The sequence below is a fragment of the Ranitomeya variabilis genome, chromosome 3 (genome assembly GCF_051348905.1).
Source record: "Ranitomeya variabilis isolate aRanVar5 chromosome 3, aRanVar5.hap1, whole genome shotgun sequence".
In the NCBI taxonomy this organism is placed as follows: Eukaryota; Metazoa; Chordata; class Amphibia; order Anura; family Dendrobatidae; genus Ranitomeya; species Ranitomeya variabilis.
In genome coordinates this window covers 561,033,992-561,057,978 of record NC_135234.1, presented here as the reverse complement: position 1 = coordinate 561,057,978, position 23,987 = coordinate 561,033,992, and the positions used below count along the sequence as shown (strand labels likewise).

The 23,987-nt window shown below is 39.8% G+C and overlaps 1 protein-coding gene across 1 annotated transcript; it reads right to left on the bottom strand.

Moving 5' to 3' along the window:
• Nucleotides 1-3,372: 3,372 nt before the first annotated feature.
• SLITRK1 (SLIT and NTRK like family member 1) lies at nucleotides 3,373-16,057 on the bottom strand. Its single transcript, XM_077297177.1, has one exon. The coding sequence runs from the start codon at nucleotides 15,180-15,182 to the stop codon at nucleotides 13,092-13,094; it is 2,091 nt and encodes a 696-aa protein (XP_077153292.1). The 5' UTR covers nucleotides 15,183-16,057; the 3' UTR covers nucleotides 3,373-13,091.
• Nucleotides 16,058-23,987: the final 7,930 nt, after the last annotated feature.

The window sequence follows — 23,987 nt, the reverse complement described above, 5'->3', positions numbered from 1 at the left end:
CGCTAGTTTTCAGAGAGTCCTGAATTTCATATGATGTTATTTGTGGGTTTTTCTTTTCATCCAGAACAATTTCCCTGGCATTTGTGGATGACATTTTTGTTGTTCTACCTGACCGTGGTTTTGTTTTTACAGAGCTCCTCAGTTTCCATTTGTTTATCACAGTTTGAACACTGCTGACTGGCATTATCAGTTCCTTGGATATCTTTTTGTATCCCTTACCTGTCTTATACAGTTCAACTACCTTTTCCCGTAAATCCATTGACATTTCTTTCGGTTTCCCCATAATTCACAATCCAGAAACATCAGTGCCTGCATGAAAGATGCGAGAGTCTGTCTGGATCCCAGAAACTCACTCAGCTTTTATGCACACACACTGATTACAAGCAAACAGGTCACAGGTGAGGATGTTACCTTTAGTAGCCATTCAAATCAGTTTTTGATCAGCCATTTTGATCAGGGTCATTTGAATGTTTTGCGTTGTCATTATGACTTAAAAAGAGAAACACAGTAATTTGACAATAAATTGTTTCACCCAACCACTAACCATGAGTGGAGAAAAAGTTTTGGTGCTATCATTCATATTCTCTGAAAAAAGGCTAAGAAAGCAAAAATTCTGCCGGGGTATGTAAACTTTTGAGCACAACTGTATATTCATAAATATGCTACATGTTACTTCAGAAAAAAAAGATATTTCCATAACATGAAGTGATAGCTACAAGGCATAAATGGAAATCCTTGTCTGGCTGATACAATCGTCTGCCATGTAAAATAGTGGAGGACTATTTAGGACATTTACACAAAGTGAATTGTTCAAATTCATCGGGTTTATCAAGTTCCATAAAAATTCAACATGAATTTGATTTGCATCAAATTGGTTTGCTCCTCTCTAATCCCTATTTTCCAGATGAAATGTATGTTATGTTTTAATTTACATGGGCAAATAAGATTGTACTTAATTTACATACATTCTTAGACATTAGTCCGTGTACGTTCATAATTACAGGAAATAAATAATTTCATGTTTGAACAATGTTACCATAAATACTATAATCCTTCCCCCAATCCCAAACCTGCTTATAATATTAACAAAACAGTAGGAGAAAAAAATAATCGCACATTGTAAGAATTACACAAGTAATCATGCTCAATGTCATTTAAATACATTTTAAAAGATTATGTTTATTTTCTATGTTAAAGAGAACCGGTCAGCATGATTTTGTAATGTAAAGACAAGGTTGTAATGGCTCTATAATACTGAGTATTTCGATACCTTTGGTGAAGAAATCCACTTTCTTGTTCTTCTGTCATCAGAATTTGACGCTTTCTACTAATTAGGTCTTCTCTCAAGGTACCTTCACACGAAACGACTTTGTAACGATATCGCTAGCGATCTGTGACGTTGCAGCGTCCTGGATAGCGATATCGTTTAGTGTGACACGCAGCAGCGATCAGGATCCTGCTGTGATATCGCTGGTCGCTGAATAAAGTTCAGAACTTTATTTGGTCGTCCGATCGCCGTGTATCGTTGTGTTTGACAGCAAAAGCAACGATACCAGCGACATTTTACACTGGTAACCAGGGTAAACATCGGCTTACTAAGCGCAGGGCCGTGCTTAGTAACCCGATGTTTACCCTGGTTACCAGTGTAAAATGCAAAAAAAACAAACAGTACATACTCACATTAGCATCCCCCGCCGTCTGCTTCCCACACTGACTGAGCGCCGCAAAGTGAAAGTGAAAGCACAGCACAGCGGTGACGTCACCGCTGTGCCCTGCTACTGCCGGCGCTCAGTCAGTCAGTCAGTGCAGGAAGCGGACGCCGGGGGATGCGAATGTAAGTATGTACTGTTTGTTTTTTTTACATTTTATGCTGGTAACCAGGGTAAACATCGGGTTACTAAGCGCGGCCCTGCGCTTAGCAACCCGATGTTTACCCTGGTTACTCGGGGACCTCAGCATCGTTGGTCGCTGGAGAGCGGTCTGTGTGACAGCTCTCCAGCGATCAAACAGCGATGCTGCAGCGATCGGCATCGTTGTCGCTATCGCTGCAGCGTCGTTTCGTGTGAAGGTACCTTAAGTCTCTCATTCCCCAACCCTCTGCCTGCCCCGGTCTATGAATGACAAGTCACTGTTGAGATATCAAACAGAGGAGGTTGTCATTCATAGAAAAGAGGCAGGCAGAGAGGCAAGGAACCACAGACAGGCAGGAGAAGATCCAGTGCACAGTCCGGCCCCTGTGCACCAAAATCTAATTAGAAAAGTTCAAATGGTGATTAAAGAAGAGCAATAATGTGGACTTCTTCAGCAAAGATATCTATATTATCAGTATTCCAGCGCCATTACAGCCATGTCTTCTCTTTCCATTACAAAATCGTGCTGACAGCTTCTCTATAATCTGCAGACTAAAGTCCTTGAATTATTTCAATAAAAAGCAGACCAAGCCTCCTTAAAGCAGAATACTTAGCTGACATATCTCACCCATCACATACTGTATAACAAACGCAATATGTAAGTTCTCATTTATCTGTAATGGTAGAAGGCATGGAAACTGTTCCTACTGTGGACTGATCTGCACCAAGGTCTTCTTACAGACAGAGCCATGAAGTACAGAACAATTAAGGATAACTTATATATAGTTCATTAGACCAAATCAGTGCAAAATAAGAAATCCATGGCTCTATAGTTAGGTCAGAGTTACATATCCATAGAGTCTCTCATCCAACAGATTTTGATCAATTATACAAAGGACACTCTGATTAAACTCTGATCAGAGTTTAATTCGAGTGTCAGCATAGTATGACCCTTTTTTATGAGATAACAATTTCACACTGTGAGGAGATGATGGAAAACAACATTTCTTCATATTTTACATTGTGTGAGTCCCAGGAACTCGGACTGCAGTCAGATGTCATCCAAGCACAGTCCAATGTTTTCTATGCACCCATAGACTTGAATAGGTGGGAGGCTGCTGATTTCAGAGTGAAATTGCAAATAATGCAATTATTTTCACTGACAGAGTCTGCCAATAAAAAAATGTGATCATCAGCACCTGCCCATTGAATAATATTGTTCTGAGTGGCATCCAATAAAAAAAAAACATAGATTGTCCAATATATACAGCGATGTGAGAGAGCCCTAATTGTGATTACAAACTGCTCTGTGAAGCACCAGAGCACCCTCTTATATCAGTAAGTACATGTATAACAGCGAGTTCTGTAAGTAATATGGTTCAATATTAGGAAAGAAGAAAAAGGTGGAGATATGAAGTTAATCCAAATAAATCCGAAGTGCGCCCATGCTACAGAATTACTGGCATACAAGTGTGGAGAAATTAGAAGAAATTATTAATATACAAGCAGACAGATTTAATAGAAATCAAATGATTTATTTTGACATACTGATATTTACATTTTATACATGTCGAATAAAAATATTTACATGTCAGTCCGAATAGAACACTTCAAGTGAACTTACTTTGAAATTAAACATCAATTTCACTGTAATGTTATATTTTTAGTTATTTAAAACATTGTTCTTCAGTATTTCTATAAAAATATCATCACTTCTGTATTATATTTACATGAATTGTTTTCTCCCTTTCTTGATAATTCCTTTTTTTTTAAATAAATTAGACTGATGGGTGATCTTATGATAGGAAACACCCTTGACATTGCTCTCCTCTGCCACATCCCTTTATGACATCAAAACACAATAAGTTATCCAGAATAAATAAATGGGTCTTTTAAAGCCTAGTCATTATGGATAAGATTAATGGAACTCATCAATCAAGAAATTGTTTTATCAGATTCAACCAAAACTGTTCCAATGAGCGACTCCATATATTATAATCTCGCTCTTAGAAAGTAAAATGACTTCTATTAAGTTATAAAATTATGGTTATCTTTTTTGACAGATTGTTGCCAAAATATTATTTTGTAAGACTAATAATATGGAATAAATAAGCTAGAACCAGAGCTGCACAATGATAGATAGAAACACATCTGGCATTAAATACCATCCATGAGCATAGTGTAAATCCATATAATGAACCCAGTGGAAACTACTTACTTTCTACAGTGCAGTATTTTTTAACATTTATAATATTATTTTCAATTTTTTTATATACACTAAATGGTATATTATTTTTCATATAAGATTGTTTTCTTTTAATATAGTCAAAACAAAGAAATGTATATACTTAATAATGTAACAGGTGAACTAAAATAAAAATACCCAAATATTACATTCCCATGTCAAATACCAACTAAACTTTTTGACATAGTTAAAGATTACAAACCAATGTACAGATCTGTCATGTGATACCCATAGTGAGAATATACTGTGCCTATGAGGGAATTATATGGCCTTTTGCACACCAGTTTGGAATGATATCCATTAGATATTTGTGTATATAGGGGTAACTGCAGTTCCATTTTATTATGCTATCTTTTTAAATTTACATCCACTTGAACTAGCAAGACAAAGTCTAATGCTATAATAGGGCCACATGAACTGTACGCTGATTGTCCACCGAGACAGTCACTAACCTTATAATTTCACAGTAAAATGTAAGTATTCGCCTCAGATATTCTTTTCTTACTGCAATTGCAATAGCAACTAGTTATAGTGATTGATGTTATTGTGACTTTGGACTAATACTTCTGTGTATGGGCAATAAGCAGAAATATTTCTGCTCAGGCATTGCATTTTGTTGGCACTTTATAATACATACATATTTTTTGGACTGTAAGTAGCACTTTTCATCCCCCCAAATTTTGGGATGAAAATGGTAGTGAATCTTATTGTCAGAATGTAGCTTACTGGGGGCGGCAGTGGAGCAGGGTCTCAGAAGGCAGGATGCCAGCGACGGCAGTAGTGGGGCAATGCTATGGATTCCGGGCTGGGAGGAGGGGGTGTCACAGCAGTGCGAGGCAGGAGCCATTAATTACCAACCAGTGGACTTCAGGAAAATGACTGCCATTGTCGGCGCATATGCAGATTGAGATCTTGGCTCAACGATGAGCCAAGATCTCAAGGTGCACTTGCGCCACCGCCGCCGGCCATTTTCCTGATGCCCACCATCAGGAGATCAGTGGCTCCTGTCTTGCACCGTCGGGACACCTCCTCTTCCTAATTCAGGGCCCACAGCATCGGCCCACACCTTCTGCCACCTACTTCCTGTAGCGGCGACCCTGCCTCATGTGACCCCACTCCATTTGTTGAAATAGAGATAAAATGTAAAACTCTTTCAAATATATGATGTTGCATATATTATGCAATTTCTTCTATCTTCCATTCTATGTAAAGAGTAATATCTTTGAAGACTCGTAAATAAATCTTAAAGGACGTTTGTCATTGAAACAAATCCGTTCTCCATAAATAGGCTCTCTGTCAAGCAGCTACTAAAAAAAGTGTTAATAGAAAATCAAGCATTGTTTAATTCAGATTTTTGTCATTTTTCAAAACTTTTTGCCCATCTTTTTATATTATGTTCTTAAAAAAAAAAAGAAAATTAGCAATCCTGAATTTTTTATGTTAGCCACCAAGGTTTATCTAGACTCAGATTTCCTGTTCTTTCAGGAAGACATTATAGCAGGATTCCATTTTATCAGAAGTAGGTTTACAATGACAGGTAACCCCTCTATACACAACTGATAACACAGGATCCGCCATCACATTAGGTTCATTTGACACTTCAATACAAAAGATGGGTCAGGATTACTGTTCAGTGAAAGTGCTCAGATAAGGTATTATCCGAACATGCTTGGGTGCTAACAGAGTGTCTTCGGCGTGCTCCAATACTACGTTCGAGTCACCGTGACTGCATGTCTCGCGGCTGTTGGACAGCTGCAACACACGGCAGGGATTGTCTAACAAACAGGCAACCACTGCATGTGTTGTGGCTGTTGAACAGCTGTGAGACATGCACCAGCAGCTACTCGAACATAGTACTGGAGCACGCCGAAGACACTCTGTTAGCACCCGAGCATGTTCCTTATCTGAGCACGTTCCCTCAACACTAGTCAGGATCTGACAATTGAGGCTATGTACAAGTATTTTTTCCTGAGACAATGGGAAATAAAAGTCTGAAAATTGCAAGATTTCATTTTTGGTTATTGATTCACGGAACAAGATTAAACACTATCAATTAAAATGTATAATGTGCACATGGGCCTGTTCTCTAGATTAAAAAAAAAATACTATTACTTAGTGCCATCCTACTCTGGATCTTAAGGGGAGAAGTCTAAGTACAAGACTCTACCTTAAAATGCCCCTAAGACAGCATTTGGTCATTGGACATAGGTTGTTTTACAGAAATTTCCATTTTGCATTAATTACACTATTTATTAGAGACAATTTGAAGAGAATTATTACACAACTCCAAGAAATATGTCATAGACTGAATTTTTTTTTACAATTAAATTATTTTAATAAAGTAATTATGCTAATTGTATATTTTCTATAATGCAGTGAATAATTTATTATTAGGATATCATAGAAAACAGGCTGCTAAATAGCCAAATTAAACCCGAACTGAAGACTTGACATCAGGACCACTGCTTAAAAAGTCAAAATGAGATAGCGGAAAAGGATTTATTTCAAGAAAAACAAAAAATAATTGTCATTGTATTCAGAAATGCTAATAAAAGAGATAACTGTAACAACTGTTATTCCTTTTCAAAATGTAAAATGATTACCTTTACCACTATTAGCAAGTAATAGCTACCATTGAAATAATCATTATGTAGCTATAGTAGGTCACCTTGACTAGTAAGCCAGAGATACAATAATAGAGGTGTAATCATGTATTTTGGGTGATGTTACGTTCCGAGTCTTTTTTTAAAGCATAACTCGCAATGCACACTGAAAACTTTATTAAAAGTAACATGTCACCAGAAAATGACCTATTGTTTAATTTTATTTGTAATTGGGCAGTTTTTATTTTTAATTAGGCAGTTTTTGTTTTGTCATGCTACCATATTTGCTAATAAAATGATTAATCTTACAATTTTTTACACTGGCCTGTGGGTCTAGTTTAGACTCATATTGCCTATCCTTTAAGGAAAAGTTTAAAGCAGTTTCCTCAATATCCGACAAAGACTTACAATTACTGTTAACACAGGATCCACCAATCATAATAGGCGTTTTGACATGTGACCATGAACCCACTCACTTCACAATTATCACATCGCAGATACTCATTAGATGTTTCAATACAAGGGGCAGATTCAAAGTCTGCTCCTTGTGGCTAATGTACAGTACATGTGAATTTCCTGAAACAACAGAGATTATGAGTCTATAAAACATGACAGTGGCCAGTGACAAAATTGCAAGATTTAACATTTTTATTTTTGCTATAGATTGTGATATGCGAAAAATACATTGTCTTGGAAAAAATAAGTTTAACATAACAACCTGATTTAAAAAAAAGGTCATTTTATTATGACATATTCCCTGAAAGCGGGGTAAGGAGTCTTGACAAAGATTGTAGAAAAACTTGCAGTATTTGAGAAGAGTGATTTAAGTTGACAATATAATTATGTGTTTAGTTATTAATAGCATTATATCTGTAGATATAAGCAGTAGTGATGAGCGAGTATGCTCCTTACTTGAGATTGCCGAGCATGCTCAGGTGATCTCCAAGTATTTTGGGCATGCTCAGAGATTTAGTTTGAGTCCCCTCAGCTGCATGATTTGCTGCTGCTAGACAGCCTGAATACTTGTGAGGAATGCCTGCTTGTTAGGGAATCCTCACATGTGTTCAGGCTGACTAGCAGCCGCAAATCATGCAGCTGCAGCAACACAAACACAATCTACGAGCATGCCCAAGATACTCTGAGATCACCGAGCATGCTCGGAAATCCCGACCAACAAGCATACTCGCTCATCACTAATAAGCAGGTTTCCACTTTTCCCCATCTGGGTAATGTATCCCACAATCTAGATATACTGTCGACTGTGGATATTTTTCCTATGGCGTTACACGATCTCTCAAATTAATTAGAAAATCTTTTTCACTATTTAGTTACAGCTTGTAAAGGCTTCAGAGACTCACACTAAGGGTATGTTCATTAAAAAATATGACATTTCAAGTGTCTGTTCATTTAGCAACAATGGGAGAGAATTATCAAACATTTTGCAAGATATTAACATAAATGGATCAAAAAAATATCAAATAGATATAATGCAACTTGCTCGAAAGACAGAACATATTTTGGACTAGGTTCATAAACACCAATAATTTGCACCAAAAATTAATGTCAAAGGCAGTCATTTTACAGCTATCAAACCCCTGAAAAGAAGGAAACCTAGCTTTAGTTGGTCCCATCCTCTTTGGTACTGGCTGGCAAGAACCAATGAAATATTTTTTTTTCTTGGAAATTGGATTAAAAATGGTCATAAAAAAATGCGTGGAGGGAAAAAATGCCAGACATTTCTGTTCTGGATGGTTAAACCTAGCACCATTATGGATGGCTCAATTTTATCCTTCATATAAGAACCCTCTCTTTTATCTTTGCCATTTGACACATTTTAAATATGTTATTTAATAAAGTTTTTTGAGACACCTTCAAAGCAAGTTGCCATTTTCTGTTTCTGCAACACCTACTTCAAGTGATGAGGGAGGTCACCATTTTTGTTGGACAAAAAAACAACCTAACAAAAGAAAATCTGACATTTTTGTTCTAAGCTATTATATGTTAGTGTTGAAAATACATTAACTACTAACCATCTAACTCTGTGCCTAAAAGATCAGCAAAAGGTAAATGCTGCAATAAAATTTACCTTCCTGTACCCCTGAAACGGCGAATATTCAAGGTAAAGGTGTAGAGATCTTCAGATGACTAGACTCTTCAAGATTCACAGCCGTTTGACAGGTAATATTGTTTCATTAATTACATCTAAAAGTAAGCATATTCAATCTAATCAACCCAAGTTGGTCTAGAAGGCCTTTTCCACACATAAAAGTGTCTGCACATGCAGGAAAATATATTGGTGATATCATGATTGGTGGTTTGTGTACTGTTTGTTTTCCAAGTCATAAACACTCCAGAATGATAACTCTGCATTCATCTAACAAACAGCAGCTCAAGAATTCAAGTGAAATAATAACTGGGCAGAATCTACAAATAGTAGGTTCCATATTGCTCTACTTGCAGTAGTTGGAGTTAAACTCCGTTGAGAACAGTGATTATCGCAGTTCGTTATCAACCATAAGAATGGAGGTTTCTACCAATGCGGCTTGCTGACTGTAGGTCTCTGTATGGAACAATTTATGCATGGAGTTTTAGGCTTGAATTAGGTTGTACTACAAGAAAACACCTTTCAATATGCTCCATTAGGTCATATAGATATCAATAAGGTATTGCAACTTTATCAGCCACAGTGGAGAGCCACTACAAGGGGCAGTATTAAAGAAGTTGTCAACTGCTTTTTCTTTGATGATCTATCCTTAGCAGAAGTCATCAATGTCTGAATAGCCAAGGTCCGACACCCGCCTCGACCTCTACCACAAATCAGCCAGCTTTGCAAGTGAGTATTTCCAGCCGGCGGACACTGCCATCGATAAGAGCTGGTCAGCGAGGGTGTTGGGTGTCAGACCCCGGATGATCAGACATTGATAACCTATCCTTGAGAATAGGTCATCAATGAAAAAGGAGTGGACAGCCTCTTTAGTTATGGAGAATAAGAGATGACCATGTATTAAACAATGATTGATTTCACTAATCTCCATTTTATACTACTACCATTTTAAACTGAAATGAATGCAATTTTCCTTTCTGATATCAATTAGTAGTCTGGGATTTGAGCTCTAAGTGCACAGTGATCAGCTGATGGCCTATGGATCTGCATTCAGAGAAAGAGTTGTTTTAATGTTACTACCATTAATTAATTCATTTATTGAAACAGGCATTGAACCAAGACTTCAAATGTAATGTATATGTCCAGACAGTTAGTTAAAGGTGACTGTAGATTGCACGGTGGTTCTAAAGAAAAATAATATTTCTGTAAATACGTAGATATTTAAATTGATTTCATTATTACCATGCTTTATTATGTATAAATAATAGGTATTCACTGTTCCCATTTTTTAAACCTCATTCCTCGATATCAGTCTCTCATATAGTTTCCAGTTTGGCATCATTCACACAAGTATGCCTATTTTGCGACTCCCCCAACCCCTCCACCAGAAGAAAAATTAAAATGGAATGGAAGTTCTCCAAATGTTTCCTAGCAGTAGATCGGTGAAAAACAAACAGCACACAGATGCCAGCCAAGCCCCATGCTGTCCATTTTTTTACAGACCTATTCATTTGAATGGCCGAATTTGGTTCACAAATTAGTCAGCTGGAAAACCTGACATGAGTAGCTCCGAAATATATATAATGTGTCAATGTGCTGCCTGTAGAAAACACAGACAGGGAACAGATCAAAAACACCAATGTGCGAAAAAGACCTTACACAGAAGTTAGAAATGAGGATCCTAAAAGACTGACATACAAAGATGTGTCCAACATCACTATCAGCTCTGGGATTGAGCTTCTCAATACACCAGGAATCACCATCTCATATTCATGACTACTTTCATCTATACCTTCTTTTCTGGAATACTGTGCCTCTTGCCATGTGTCTATTTCTAAACATTTAAAAATATTCTGAAAACATTCATTTTTACCAACAAGCAATCAACCTGGCCCAGTTGTCCATCAGCTGCTGGTCCACCATGGCTTCTATATGACAAGCTACAACTCACTCATTTGCCATCCTATTGTATTGCTAATTGATTGTAAGCTTATACGGGCAGGTTATTTTTCTTTATGAGGTTAAGGCTGCATTGGGTAGTGTCTTGTTTAGTATGTATATGAGGGCTACAATGTATTTCCTGTAAATATTCTACTTTACAAATCAGTATGTAATGCAATAATGCTAATAAAAATAAAGAAGAATAGTAACACAATGGTCTGTAATATTGCTCAGTCAGCCATTGTTTATAGGTCTGGGTGATAATTTGATATGTGAGCATGTTCCTTTAATATAAAGGATATATAGTAGCTTTATTACACGCAGAACTCAATGTTGCTGCAATGGGTATATGTCATACAGTACTTCACCTGATGACTGTAATTCTGTAGATATGGATAAATGCCCTTGCACTAGCTTACTGAGAGGTATACCATTGATAAGTGTTCGGAAAAAGAAATCTATGTCATATATCACAGTACTCTCATGGATGACATACATCTGTAAGAACAGTAAATATAATGATAGCCAAATGTGGATGTCTAATTCATTGCATGGGTTGTCAGATGATTGCATCAGTTCCTCCCATGTCTGAAATCAAAAGCTGCAGATATGTCATTTAGTGGCAAATCGATGGGATCTATCTATTGTAGGTGTGCTCAATACATTTACAGTATCACATAGGTGACTGACAACATTGACTGCGTATATTGCCTTATCATGTTGAACCATACCGAAGCACTGCAATAAATCTAACAAGCCTTAGTAAAAAAACACTTATACACAGTAATTCAATAGTCAATCTCAGCAGCCGACCAAAAGCTCTTCTTAATAGAAATATATACTGTATGTGTTCTATATTGCTTCACCACGGGTGCATAATATCCATTGTATCAAGATGCAATTGATAACACAGCCATTTATTCACAAATCCTGTTGCAATGTTAAAATCCACTGGGATTTTTCCTCCACTAATTAGTTTTCAAATTTCCTACAGAAGCTGATACTAAATTGTCTGCAGACAAGACTGTCAGTCATTTGTGCTGCATCTGGGCTCGAACTGCTGACGATTCAAATCTGGAATCAGCTTAATGAGTCCGCTCTATGGCGAGTCAATTACATGAATATCAGACGAACGTCCCCAAATGCTGCATCTGCATTGCCCAAACTGACTTCTAATTTACCGAAGGATTAGGTGGCACATAAAAAATACATGCATCCTTGAGCAGCAGATTTAACCATCTACCACCCCCAAAGCCAATTAATAACATCTCCCTATACACAGGAATCCAAAGACAACTGATATTTGGAAACATTTCACTTTAATACTGAAAAATATGCCATTATAAAATTTTGGAATATACTGAATTTTCAACATTATCCTTTCTTTTTGTCACGATAACCTCCATACTTAATTTTAGGTTGATTATTTCCTCCACCTTATGCATTAGAATGACAATAATTTGTCATGCTCGTCTGCATCTGATTACCTCTAAATGTTTACACTGTAATCATAATAAAAAATAAGAATAATTAGAATAAGAATAATAACAACTGATAATCATTATACATTCAGAATGGAAATGCATATGTAGATACTGGTTGTTGGAAAATGAAACACAGGGCAGTTTGCTCAAAATTAAAAAAAGAAAGGAATAATGGAACTATTCATGCAAACACATATTAAATAAAACAGTACAATTATTATTTTTCTCCTTTTTTTTCCCAACAGTAAACTTATGGTCTGTACTGCGTTATCCATTACAAAAGATAGAGCGATGGCACTTTAAGTATACCAAGACTGTATAGAGAGATTTGGAGAAGATGAGACTTATGGGTGGCTCAGGCTAGATCTCCAGTTCACTTGAGCGCCCCAGGGGTACGTTGTATCCATGCGAGCCATGCAGCACTTGGTTTCACTAGTCACTTATTTACATTACATTCATGCCTTCGTGCAATGTTCCCACTTCTGCACCAACACAGCAGGAACAGACGCTGCATGATTAGTATCCCCCCATTACACCAGCCTTGTTCCTCCTGGAACACAACCCCAGTCAAGGAATGGCTGGTTACCCCATCAACTTCTCAGGTAGCACAACTGGCAACTGGTACTGGATATGTCTTTTACCCAATGTTTTCATTATTCATGGACATCGTTGTTGCTTCACAATAAGGTAGCATTGAAACAAATCCTATTAATGGAAAATGGCACAATTGTAGCGAATGATACAGCAATGCACAAGATTGTTGCGTCCTTTGTGTTTGGAATATGAGATACCTCCGGGTTGCAGAATTTATTTGCATTTAATAAACCCTCCTCCCACCCCCACCCCTTTCCCATTCTAGCACATCTAGTCTGACAGTGAATGAGACCCACAATCATATACTCTATGAGTGCCATCTGCATTGTAGGGGCCATTATGCCAGTAAGAAGAATCGCATACTGTCTGCAAGGAATTGATTTCTGAAGCAGATGAGTTGGCATCCCTTCTCTTCGATCTTTTCCTGTTTCTAAGGATAAATACGAGCATGCCAACTACTGTGAAGGCAGAGGTGACAAACACCAACAAAAGCCCTGGTACTAGCACAGAAATAGATACCCGGCTGGTTTCTAGGTAGGAATTAGGATGAGTATTAGTCTCTGCAAGGCCAGTACTATTTTTATTAAGAGCATTGAGAGTTGGGGAAATTTTTGCATACAGCAAAGGACACATCATGTCATTAGAAAGAAATCTGAAGTCTTTTCCCCAGAATTCTTCTGGGAAATAACATTTGAGATCACTTACAATTACCTCGGGGCCAAGACGTTCTGCCCATTGTTTGAAAGGCACATTATTGCAGGAGCAGTCCCACTGGTTGCCATGAAGATCTATCTGTATAATAGATGTGAGCTGATCCAGTACCCCTGGCACTGGAAGGTACATAAAGTAATTATTGTGAAGACTTAATTTGGAAAGACTGACACCAGCAAACACATCCACAGGTAGAGACTTTAGAAGGTTGTTGTTGAGGATCAGAATCCTGAGGCTGGGCATAGGATTGAATGTGTTTGGCAGGATCAGTTGAATAAAGTTAAATTCCAGATTGAGATATTCCAAGCTTTGCAAGCCAGTGAATTTATCCGGGGTCAGGGTGTCTATACAGTTTTTATCCATGTACAGCCATCTTAGATCAGTTAAATTCTGAAAGGTGTTATTCTCTACCATGCCTATGTTGTTATTTCCTAGATCCAGTAAAGTTAAATTCCCATATTCCAGAAAGTTGGATTTTTTAATGGTGTGGATTTTATTCTCTCTCAGGAATAATTCTTGCACATTAGGCGGTTTGGGTTCCAAATCAGAAAGGCTCTTGACATTTTTGTTACTGCAGTCTACTTTTAATCCAGTGCCAATGATTTGCCTACCGCAACTGCAGGCAGCTGGACATGCAATGGTTAGGTTTGGTTTATCATTCAAATTCACTTCCGATACAACAGCTGTAGGTCTTGTTTTTAGCTGCCAGTTCCCTGGTATCTTGGTTCCTCCACTTACTGAGGATCCCTGGGTGGCAGAGTCATCTTGGCCAGTGACTTTGAAGGGGGTTGGGATTGGCCCAGGATCACAGGTCTCATCTTGGGCAGGAGGGGCAGCTAGACTAGAATCAACTGCATTTTTTAGGGGGCATAACTCTTGCTCCGAGGTCTCATTTAAATCATTGCCCTGCAGTCTAGTGGGAGCTTCACAAACAATCCTACCGATCAATGCATTCTTTGGGATATTTTCTAGCCACTCCTTTAGAGATAACAGATCACAACTGCAGTCCCAAGGGTTATCCTCCAAAAGGATTTCAGCTATGCCTGGGATCTGTTCCAACACCCCCTCATAGGGCAAGGTCTTAACTCTGTTTCCTCGGAGGTCCAGATGTGTGATTGGCACATACTGGAACACATTATTAGGTAATGTACTAATGAGGTTGTCATTTAAAATTAAAACCTCTAGCTTGTTCAGGTCCCTAAATGCTCCTGGGTCAATGTCTCTTAACAAGTTAAAGTCTGCTTGGAGATATTCCAGATCATCCAGTCCCAGGAATGTGTGTCTTCTGAATGACTTGATCTTGTTGTTATTAATGTGCAGGCGTTTTACCAGTTGCAAGCCCAGAAAAGAACCAGGGACAATCTCATGCAAGCCATTGTTCTCCATGTGTAGACTGACTGCATTGTAAAAGTTAGCAAACTCATTAGGGAAAAGCCTCGTTAAAGAATTCCCATGCAAAAATAGATGATAGAACTGTGAAGTGGGAGCAGAGAAATGCTGGAGGTTGGTGAATCCTTTCTTTTCGCAGTCTACATGCAGATCGCCTTCTACCTCGTTACAAGAACAAATCCTTTCCTTGCACACGTCTCTTGTAACGTTTCCAGCAGCCAAACAAAGAGATATCTCCAGCAGTAGAATCCAAAGCAGCATTTTTAATCAGAGCAATGCATTCCCGTTCTCATCGCAATGTGTTAACAATCCATCTCCAACCGAGATCTCAGCTACTGAGCAGCTAAAGAAAGCAGCAATAAAATACCTGATCTGTAGATGCCGGCTCTCCCCTCGTCTCCTCCACTGCAATAATCCCAGACGCCAGTCACTAATAATATATCCACAGATCGCAGTCACGTAGGATAAAGCACGTATGCAGCATCCAACATCCAAATGTTGAAATTCAGGCTCCTCTAAGTGTGCAGTGCCCTGCTCCAGTCCTCAGCCATGCCATGCTGCAGCCAGACAGGCAGGAATGTATGGGAAGATCAGCAGATCCCTATCCAGCAGTCTTCTTATGCTGTGATTTAGGATTTTTAGCTTTGTGTGCTGCTTTCTTCTCTTCCACTGTAGGTAGCATTCATCCCCGGTGTGCGCTGTCCACAGCTTGACGGTGCTGAAATCACGCCCCAGCCTAGCACTGCACGTCGAGCCAATGGCGCTGCAAAATTTCCGCAATCTCTGCGTTTTTCAGCTTTTCTTTAGTCTCCGGATTACCATCCACACTGCTGCTGTGTGTGTGTGTCTGTGTCTATGTGAATGTGTGTGTGTCTGAGGGAACCAGTCAGTTGCTAAGAGGCTCTGCTCGTTCCAGCCTGGTGCACTCTGAAAGATCTGACACCCTCTGCTGAGCTGCAGTGGCAAAAATCCATTTGCTGAGGGAATGCTGGAAAAAATCAATCAACGCACAGGGCAAGCGTTAAAAATGTTGGTATTAAAGACCGGCGATCTAGTGACACGGCTGCCGGAGAAGTTTAGAGACTATGTTCTGTGGATTCCATGTGATGTCACACACACGCACACACCGGCGCGCACACTGGCTGTATACCTCTGTATATGAACACATCGCATTGCATCGAGATGTAATATGTGTACGTATGCATGGATACACACTATGCACATTTGTAATCCATATGCAGAAAATACATTTGCCACACATCAATGTTGCATAAATTATATATATATATATATGTATATTACTCTCAATATTATGGTGATGATTATTGCCAAAAAAGGTTGTATTTTATTCATTGATCTGTTGCTATTAATTTGATCTTCTTTATTGTTTTTTTTTCTATAGAGTGAGTCATAGATTGTGGTGGATCACTAGTGAGGGGGAGTGGTTTTTGATGCGGTAGATATTTCATGGAAGCTGTTTAGATGTAGAACTGCCATTAGGCTTCCTGTTTGGCTGCAGTGTTTCACCCCGGTTCTTGCCTTTTGTTTCTATGTGCTGTGCAAATTAATGTTTACCCCTAAATATTCATGTGGCAGCAGACTGGAAAGGAAGAAAGTCTGATGTTGTGAGAGCTCGGTGTGATGTGCAATGGAAGGGGACCAGATCAAAGAAATGAAAATTAAAAAAAAAGAAGAGAAAAATGGGAAGAAAACTTGCTGGTCCAAAAAAGTCAAGAAATAATATGAAGAAGTTGTAAATGTAAAAGATAAGTTTATTTGTATATCAGGCAACATGTTTCAGCACCGTATGGATATGTTCATCAGGTCAACAATGTGCGACCAAACATGGTACAGAGCAAATGCAAATACATAAAAGAGCACAAAAAATAGAAATGAGAGGTGACATAAGTTTAAATGTTTGGAGGTTACATAATGGTAATATGACATACATGAATTAGCAGAAGACTAAAAGGCAAAGAAAGAGATGTAAGATGGAAAATGCACATTAGATGCAGAAACTGGGCTGAGGAAAGCTGGGTACTGAAGACAGGGGAGAAGAAGAGAGAGAAACAGGAAAGCAAAACAGGAGGATAGTGGTAAAAATAAAAAGCAGGGATGAGCAGTGGCGTGTAAACAAGTTGCCAAGCAGTTCGGCAGAGCAATCGCTCAAGTTATCACTGAGACAAGCAGTGGTCAAGGCAGAGAGAGACTGAAGTGCAGGTGATGAGGGTGATGGAGAGGAGAAGGGAGAATGATAGTGCGTGTCAGCTGGGATATATGAGCCGATCAGTAGTAAGAGCAAGGCTGGAGACAGGGCCCGGACAAAGTATAGGCACACATAGGCATGCTATCAATGAGGTTATTAATGCTAAATGCATCGGGACACTTAAATCATCAAGTCCAGAGACACTACAGGCCATATTAGCACATTTAGGCCACACAGTCTACTCACAGTTGCAGAAGCAACATGCGACTTGGTGTTGTTGTGTTGAAAAATGGTTCCTGGAACACTTTGGAGAATTGGCTGTACTACTGGTTCTACAATTGATGAATTTTCTACTGCAAGTGAAATTCAAAGTCACATATGAAGCCTAATGCATCAAACAATGTCTATACAATCAGAAGAAGCTTGCACAACTTTGGGCTACAAGAAAGATGGACATGTACAGGGGTTCCATTGATCTCATGCCATTGCTCTCAAAAGCTGTCATAGTGCAAATCAAGATGAGAATGAAGGTTTATCCTCTTCAGTGATGAGTCCTGATTGTGTTTTGGATGCAATAATGGCCAGAGAATGTTTAGGAGACCCTGTGGGCACTGACACAGATGCCTTCACACTGGTCTTATTCACAGAATTATGGTGTTGGGTAGCAAAATGCACGGCAGCTGGACCCCTAAGCTTGTATGACCTCCATGTGCCATTATTGCCTGTAGCATTTCCGGACTTGTCTTCTTAGACATTATTATTATTATTTATTTATATAGCACCATTGATTTCATGGTGCTGTACATGAGAATGGGTTACATACAAATTACAGATATCACTTACAGTAACCAAACTAACAATTACAGACTGATACAGAGGGACGAGGACCCTGCCCTTGCAGTCTTACATTCTACAGGATGGTGGGGAAGGAGGCAGTAGGTCGAGGGTTGCAGGAGCTCTGGTGTTGGTGAGGCAGTAGCTCCAGTAGTAGTGAGGAGGCAGCGGGGTCAGTGCAGGCTGTAGGCTTTCCTGAAGATATGGGTTTTCCGGTTCTGTCTGGAGGATCCGAATGTGGTTGATAGTCGGATGTGTTGAGGTATGGAATTCTAGAGGATGGGGGATATTCGGGAGATGTCTTGGAGGCGGTTGGGTGAGGAGCGAATAAGTGTGGAGGAGAGTAGGAGGTCTTGGGAGGATCGGAGATTACGTGAGGGAAGATTTTGGGAGATTAGTTCAGAGATATATGGAGGAGACAGGTTATGGATGGCTTTGTAGGTCAGTGTTAGTAATGCAATTGCAAAGAAAGCAAACTTTACTAATAGCAGCCAAGGTATGTGAGTGTATTTCTGTATGTGGTGCTCATACTCGATACTGAAAAATTTGAGATATTTTGAATAATTTATTACGTAATTCCACAAGGTATCCTTCTTAGTGTTGTGTTATGTATATATAGCATCTCCAAAGGCAGGATGCAGTAATGGACTTGGGCTGTGCCAAAATGGGCCGGTACAATATTAGATTTTTAGGGCCGGAATGAATGTTTATATTATTCATCATTATATCATGATCGGGATCCCAAGAGACAGACTGCCCATGTAAATCAGAGGTAGCCTGAGGCTGCCACATCTCAGCACTCACTGTGCTCCTGGAGAAGGAGGGGGTTTCATTTGGGCTTCCTGTCTAGGTCCTGTATATCCCAGCCATACTATCTGTGCTGCAGATGCAGTGCACACATGGTCCAGCCAGTGTAAGCATGCAGAGCTCTGCATTCTCCTTCAGCTCTAGAAGGAATGGCTCCTCCTCATGTCTTCTATCTGCCTCCTTGTTCTCCAGGCTGGCAGCTAGCAATGACTCCAGAGGCTGACACTCAGCACCCAACAACAAGCTTCTATAATATACAGGACAGGCAGAGAGCTGACTGCTCTGCTGAATATGGGGTTAATGCTTCCTGCTGTGCTGTGAACACAGCTGATAAGTGAATACAGTGGTGGGGGAGGAGGGTGAGCAGACACTGGGGGCTTGCCTGCACTCTTCCTGACTGCTTGTGTAACAGTGATGGAGCCCAGTACATACACTAGGTATCTAAGCCGGGCTAAGAACTGTGTATAATAAATAAGGTGATAGTATTCCTTTTATGTATATAAGGGCCGCTTTAGAGGAGCCGACTGCACCTGTTAAACGAACGCTGGTTGGCTATAATCAAGCTGATCGAAGATCATTTAATTGTATGATTCGAGAGGCTGCCCATTATTTTATGCTCACCAAACTACATTTATTACGACTGTTCTCTGCGCATATAATATAGTACTTAATGGCAGAATTTGTCTTGTTAACACAAGACGATGTGCAGCCGATAGTGATGATTTTAATGCTGGCATGAGCAATCAAATCAGCTGATGAACGAACCTTTCTAACTAATGCTAATGATCATCGTTTAGTAAACTGCATAGTATTACTAGATTTATAGTGATTTTCAAAGTATCTATTCACACCTGTTAATTCTAGAAGCAAAGAAACAGAATTCATGTGGAAAACGGATCATTTAGAAAACTGATAGACTGCATTAGGATCTGTCCTATTTACATTTTGTGTCCATTGTTTAGACCCACCAAAAAGCCCAGCATGATTGAAAAATGGACTGTAACCCCTTTACCCCCAAAGGTGGTTTGCATGTTAATGACCAGGCCAAATTTTACAATGAGGTAATAACTCTGGAACGCTTGCATGGATCCCAAAGATTCTGACATTGTTTTCTCGTGACATACGTTACCTTTACTTCATGATAGTGGTGAAATTTCTTTGATATGACTTGCGTTTATTTGTGAAAAAAAATGGAAATTTGGCAAAAATTTTGAACATTTCACAATTTTCAAACTTTGAATTTTCTTGCCCTTAAATCACAGAGATATGTCACACAAAATACTTAATGAGTAACATTTCCCACATGTCTACTTTACAACAGCTCAATTTTGGAAGCAATATTTTTTTTTGTTAGGAAGTTGTAAGGGTTAAAAGATAAATAGTGATTTCTCATTTTTACACCATTTTTTCTTAGGGACCACATCACATTTGAAGTCACTTTGAGGGGTCTATATGATAGAAAATACCCAAAAGTGACACCATTCTAAAAACTGCACCCCTCAAGGTGCTTAAAACCACATTCAAGAAGTTTATTAACCCTTCTGGTGCTTTACAGGAATTGTTGGAATGTTTTTAAAAAAAATCAACATTTAACTTTTTTTCACAAAAAAATTATTTCAGATCAAAATTTTTTATTTTTTTATAAGTAACAGGAGAGATTGGACCTCAAAAGTTATTGTGCAATTTGTCCTGAGTACAATGACAACCAATATGTGTGGGGGAAGGGAAGGGAAGGGAAGAAGTGCCGTTTGACTTTTTCAATGCAAAATTGTCTGGAATTAAGATTGGACACCATGTCGCTTTTGGAGAGCCCCTGATGTGCCTAAACAGTGAAAACACCTCACAAGTGACCCAATTTTGGAAACTAGACCCCCCAAGGAACTTATCTAGAAGTGTGGTCAGAACCTTGAACTCTCAAGTGCTTCACAGAAGTTTTAACGTAGAGCCGTAAAATTAAAAAATCATTTTTTCCACAAAAATGATCTTTTCTCCCCCAATTTTTATTTTCCCAAGGGTAACAGGACCACAAAAGTTATTGAGCAATTTGTGCTGAGTACGATGATACCCCATATGTGGGGGTAAACCACTGTTTGGGCGCATGGCAGAGCTCGGAAGGCAAGGAGTGACGTTTGACTTTTTCACCACAAAATTGGCTGGAATTGAGATCGGATACCATGTTGGGTTTGGAGAGCCCCTGATGTGCCTAAACAGTGGAAACCCCCCACAAGTGACCTCGTTTTGGAAACTATACATCAAGGAACTTATCTAGATGTGTGGTGACAACTTTGAACCCCCACGTGTTTCTCTAAAGTTTATAATGCCCGGGCGTGAAAATGAAAAAAATCATATTTTTTCCACAAACATGATCTTTTAGTCACCAATTTTTTATTTTTCCAAGGATAGCAGGAGAAATTGGACCCTAAGAGTTGTCCAATTTGTCCTGAGTACGTTGATACCCCATGTGTGGGAGAAAACTACTGTATGGACACACGTCGGGGTTCGGAAGGGAAGTAGTGACGTTTTGGAATGGAGACTTTGATGGAATGGTCTGCGGGCATCATGACACGTTTTGAGAGCCCCTGATGTGCCTAAACATTGGAAACCCCCCACAAGTGACCCCATTTTGGAAACTAGACACCCTAAAGAACTTAACTACATGTGTGGTGAGCTTTTTGAACCCCCAAGTGCTTCACAGAAAAATGATCTTTTTGCCCTCATGTTTTTCCCAAGGGTATCAGAAGAAATTGGACCTCAAGAGTTATTGTGCAATTTTTTCTGAGTTCGCTGATACCCCATATTTGGGGATAAACCACTGTTTGGGCACATGGCAGAGCTCAGAAGAGAAGGAATGCCAGCTTTCACTGTTATGGTTTGCAGGTGCCATGACCCACTGGGAGAGCCCATGAGGTGCTAAAACAGCAGAACCCCACATAAGTGACCCCATTTTACGAATTATGCCTCTCAATTAATTTATCTAGGGGAGCAGAGATCATATTGACACAATCGATGTGTCACAGAATTTTATACCATTGAGCAGCCATGCGGAGAGACTCGGGAGGAAAGGAGCGCCATTTGCCTATTCAAGTGAATGTTTCTGTGCACATGTTAGTGTGTTTCCATGGACCGTGTGTCTGTGGGCAAAACACGCTGACATGTCCATTTTTTAATGTCAGCATGGGCCACAAAACATCCAGCACACGTGCATGCGCTTAACACACATGGATGTCATCCATGTGACTGTGACACGCATTAGCGCCGGGTAAGAAGCGTTACAGTAAGCGCTGTTCTCAGGCACTGGGTGCTGAACACGGCTCTCATCATTCTCCCCTGCCGGCTATTGGCACAAGCAGGGGAGACCCCCTAAGATCATTTCTGACCTCATCCACTCACCCAGATATGTAGTGCTTGCTATCAGTTGCATCAAACGGTTTTCTTCCAAAACTATATCATAAGCCAGGCCTGTGTCCTCATTCACTCTTTCATGGAAAATGAATTGCTACATCATGTTAAAGCATTTATTAATACCCCCCATATGCATCTCCATTATCCTCAGTGGTACACCCACTACTCTAGAATCGAACTAAAACAGCAGCAACTCTGTCAAGGACATCATCACTGACCCAATATTAACACAGGAGTTGCCCAACTCCATAAAACCAACAAATTCCTTCAATGTCCCTCAATTGGATTGGACAGCATGTATCAGCTGTCAGGTTCCCTTTAATCACTACATTTGAAATAATGACATACAGTGGGGGAAATAAGTATTTGATCCGTTGCTGATTTTATAAGTTTGTCCATTGACAAAGGCACGCACAGTCTATAATAATAAGGGTAGGTTAATTTTTGATATTGAGAGATAGAATATCAAAAATAAAATCCAGAAAATCACATTGTATAAATTCTATACATTTATTTGCATTTTGCAGAAAGAAATAAGTATTTGATCCCCTACCAACCATTAAGAGTTCTGGCTCCTACAGACCAGTTAGACACTCTTTATCAATTTGTTACCTGCATTAAATACAGCTGTCTTAGATAGTCACCTTTATAAAAGACCCTGTCCACAGACTCGATTAATCAGTCAGACTCTAACCCTTACAACATGGGCAAGAACAAAGAGCTTTCTAAGGATGTCAGGGACAAGATCATAGACCTGAACAAAGGTGTAATGGGCTACAAAACCATAAGTAAGACTCTGGGTGAGGAGACAACTATTGGTGCAATAGTAAGATAATGGAATAAATACAAAATGACTGTCAATCGACATTGATTTGGGGCACTTTGCAAAACCTCACCTTGTGGGGTATCCTTGATCATGAGGAAGGTGATATATCAGCCTAAAACTGCATGGGGTGAACTTGATCTCAAGGCAGCTGGGACCACAGTCACCAAGAAAACCATTGGTAACACATTAAGGTACCGTCACACTAGGCGATATCGCCAGCGATCCGTGACGTTGCAGCGACCTGGATAGCGATATCGCTGTATTTGACACGCAGCAGCGATCTGGATCCCGCTGTGAAATTGCTGGTCGCTGCTAGAAGGTCTGCACTTTATTTGGTCGCTAGGTCGCCGTGTATCGCCGTGTTTGACAGCAAAAGCAAGGATACCAGCGATATTTTACACTGGTAACCAGGGTAAACATCGGGTTACTAAGCGCAGGGCCGCGCTTAGTAACCCGATGTTTACCCTGGTTACCAGCGTAAAAGTTAAAAAAACAAACAGCACATACTCACCAGCGCGTCCCCCAGCCTCTGCTTCCTGACACTGACTGAGCGCCGGCCCTAAACTGAAAGTGAAAGCACAGCGGTGACGTCACCGCTCTGCTGTTAGGGCCGGAGCTCAGTCAGTGTCAGGAAGCAGAGGCTGGGGGACGCGCTGGTGAGTATGTGCTGTTTGTTTTTTTAACTTTTACGCTGGTAACCAGGGTAAACATCGGGTTACTAAGCGCGGCCCTGCGCTTAGCAACCCGATGCTTACCCTGGTTACCCGGGGACCTCGGCATCGTTGGTCGCTGGAGAGCGGTCTGTGTGACAGCTCTCCAGCGATCAAACAGCGACGCTGCAGCGATCGGCATCGCTGTCGCTATCGCTGCAGCGTCGCTTAGTGTGACGGTACCTTTAGCCATAAAGGTTTAAAATCCTGCAGTGCCCGCAAGGTTCCCCTGCTCAAGAAGTCACATGTGCAGGCCAGTCTGAAGTTTGTCATTGAACACC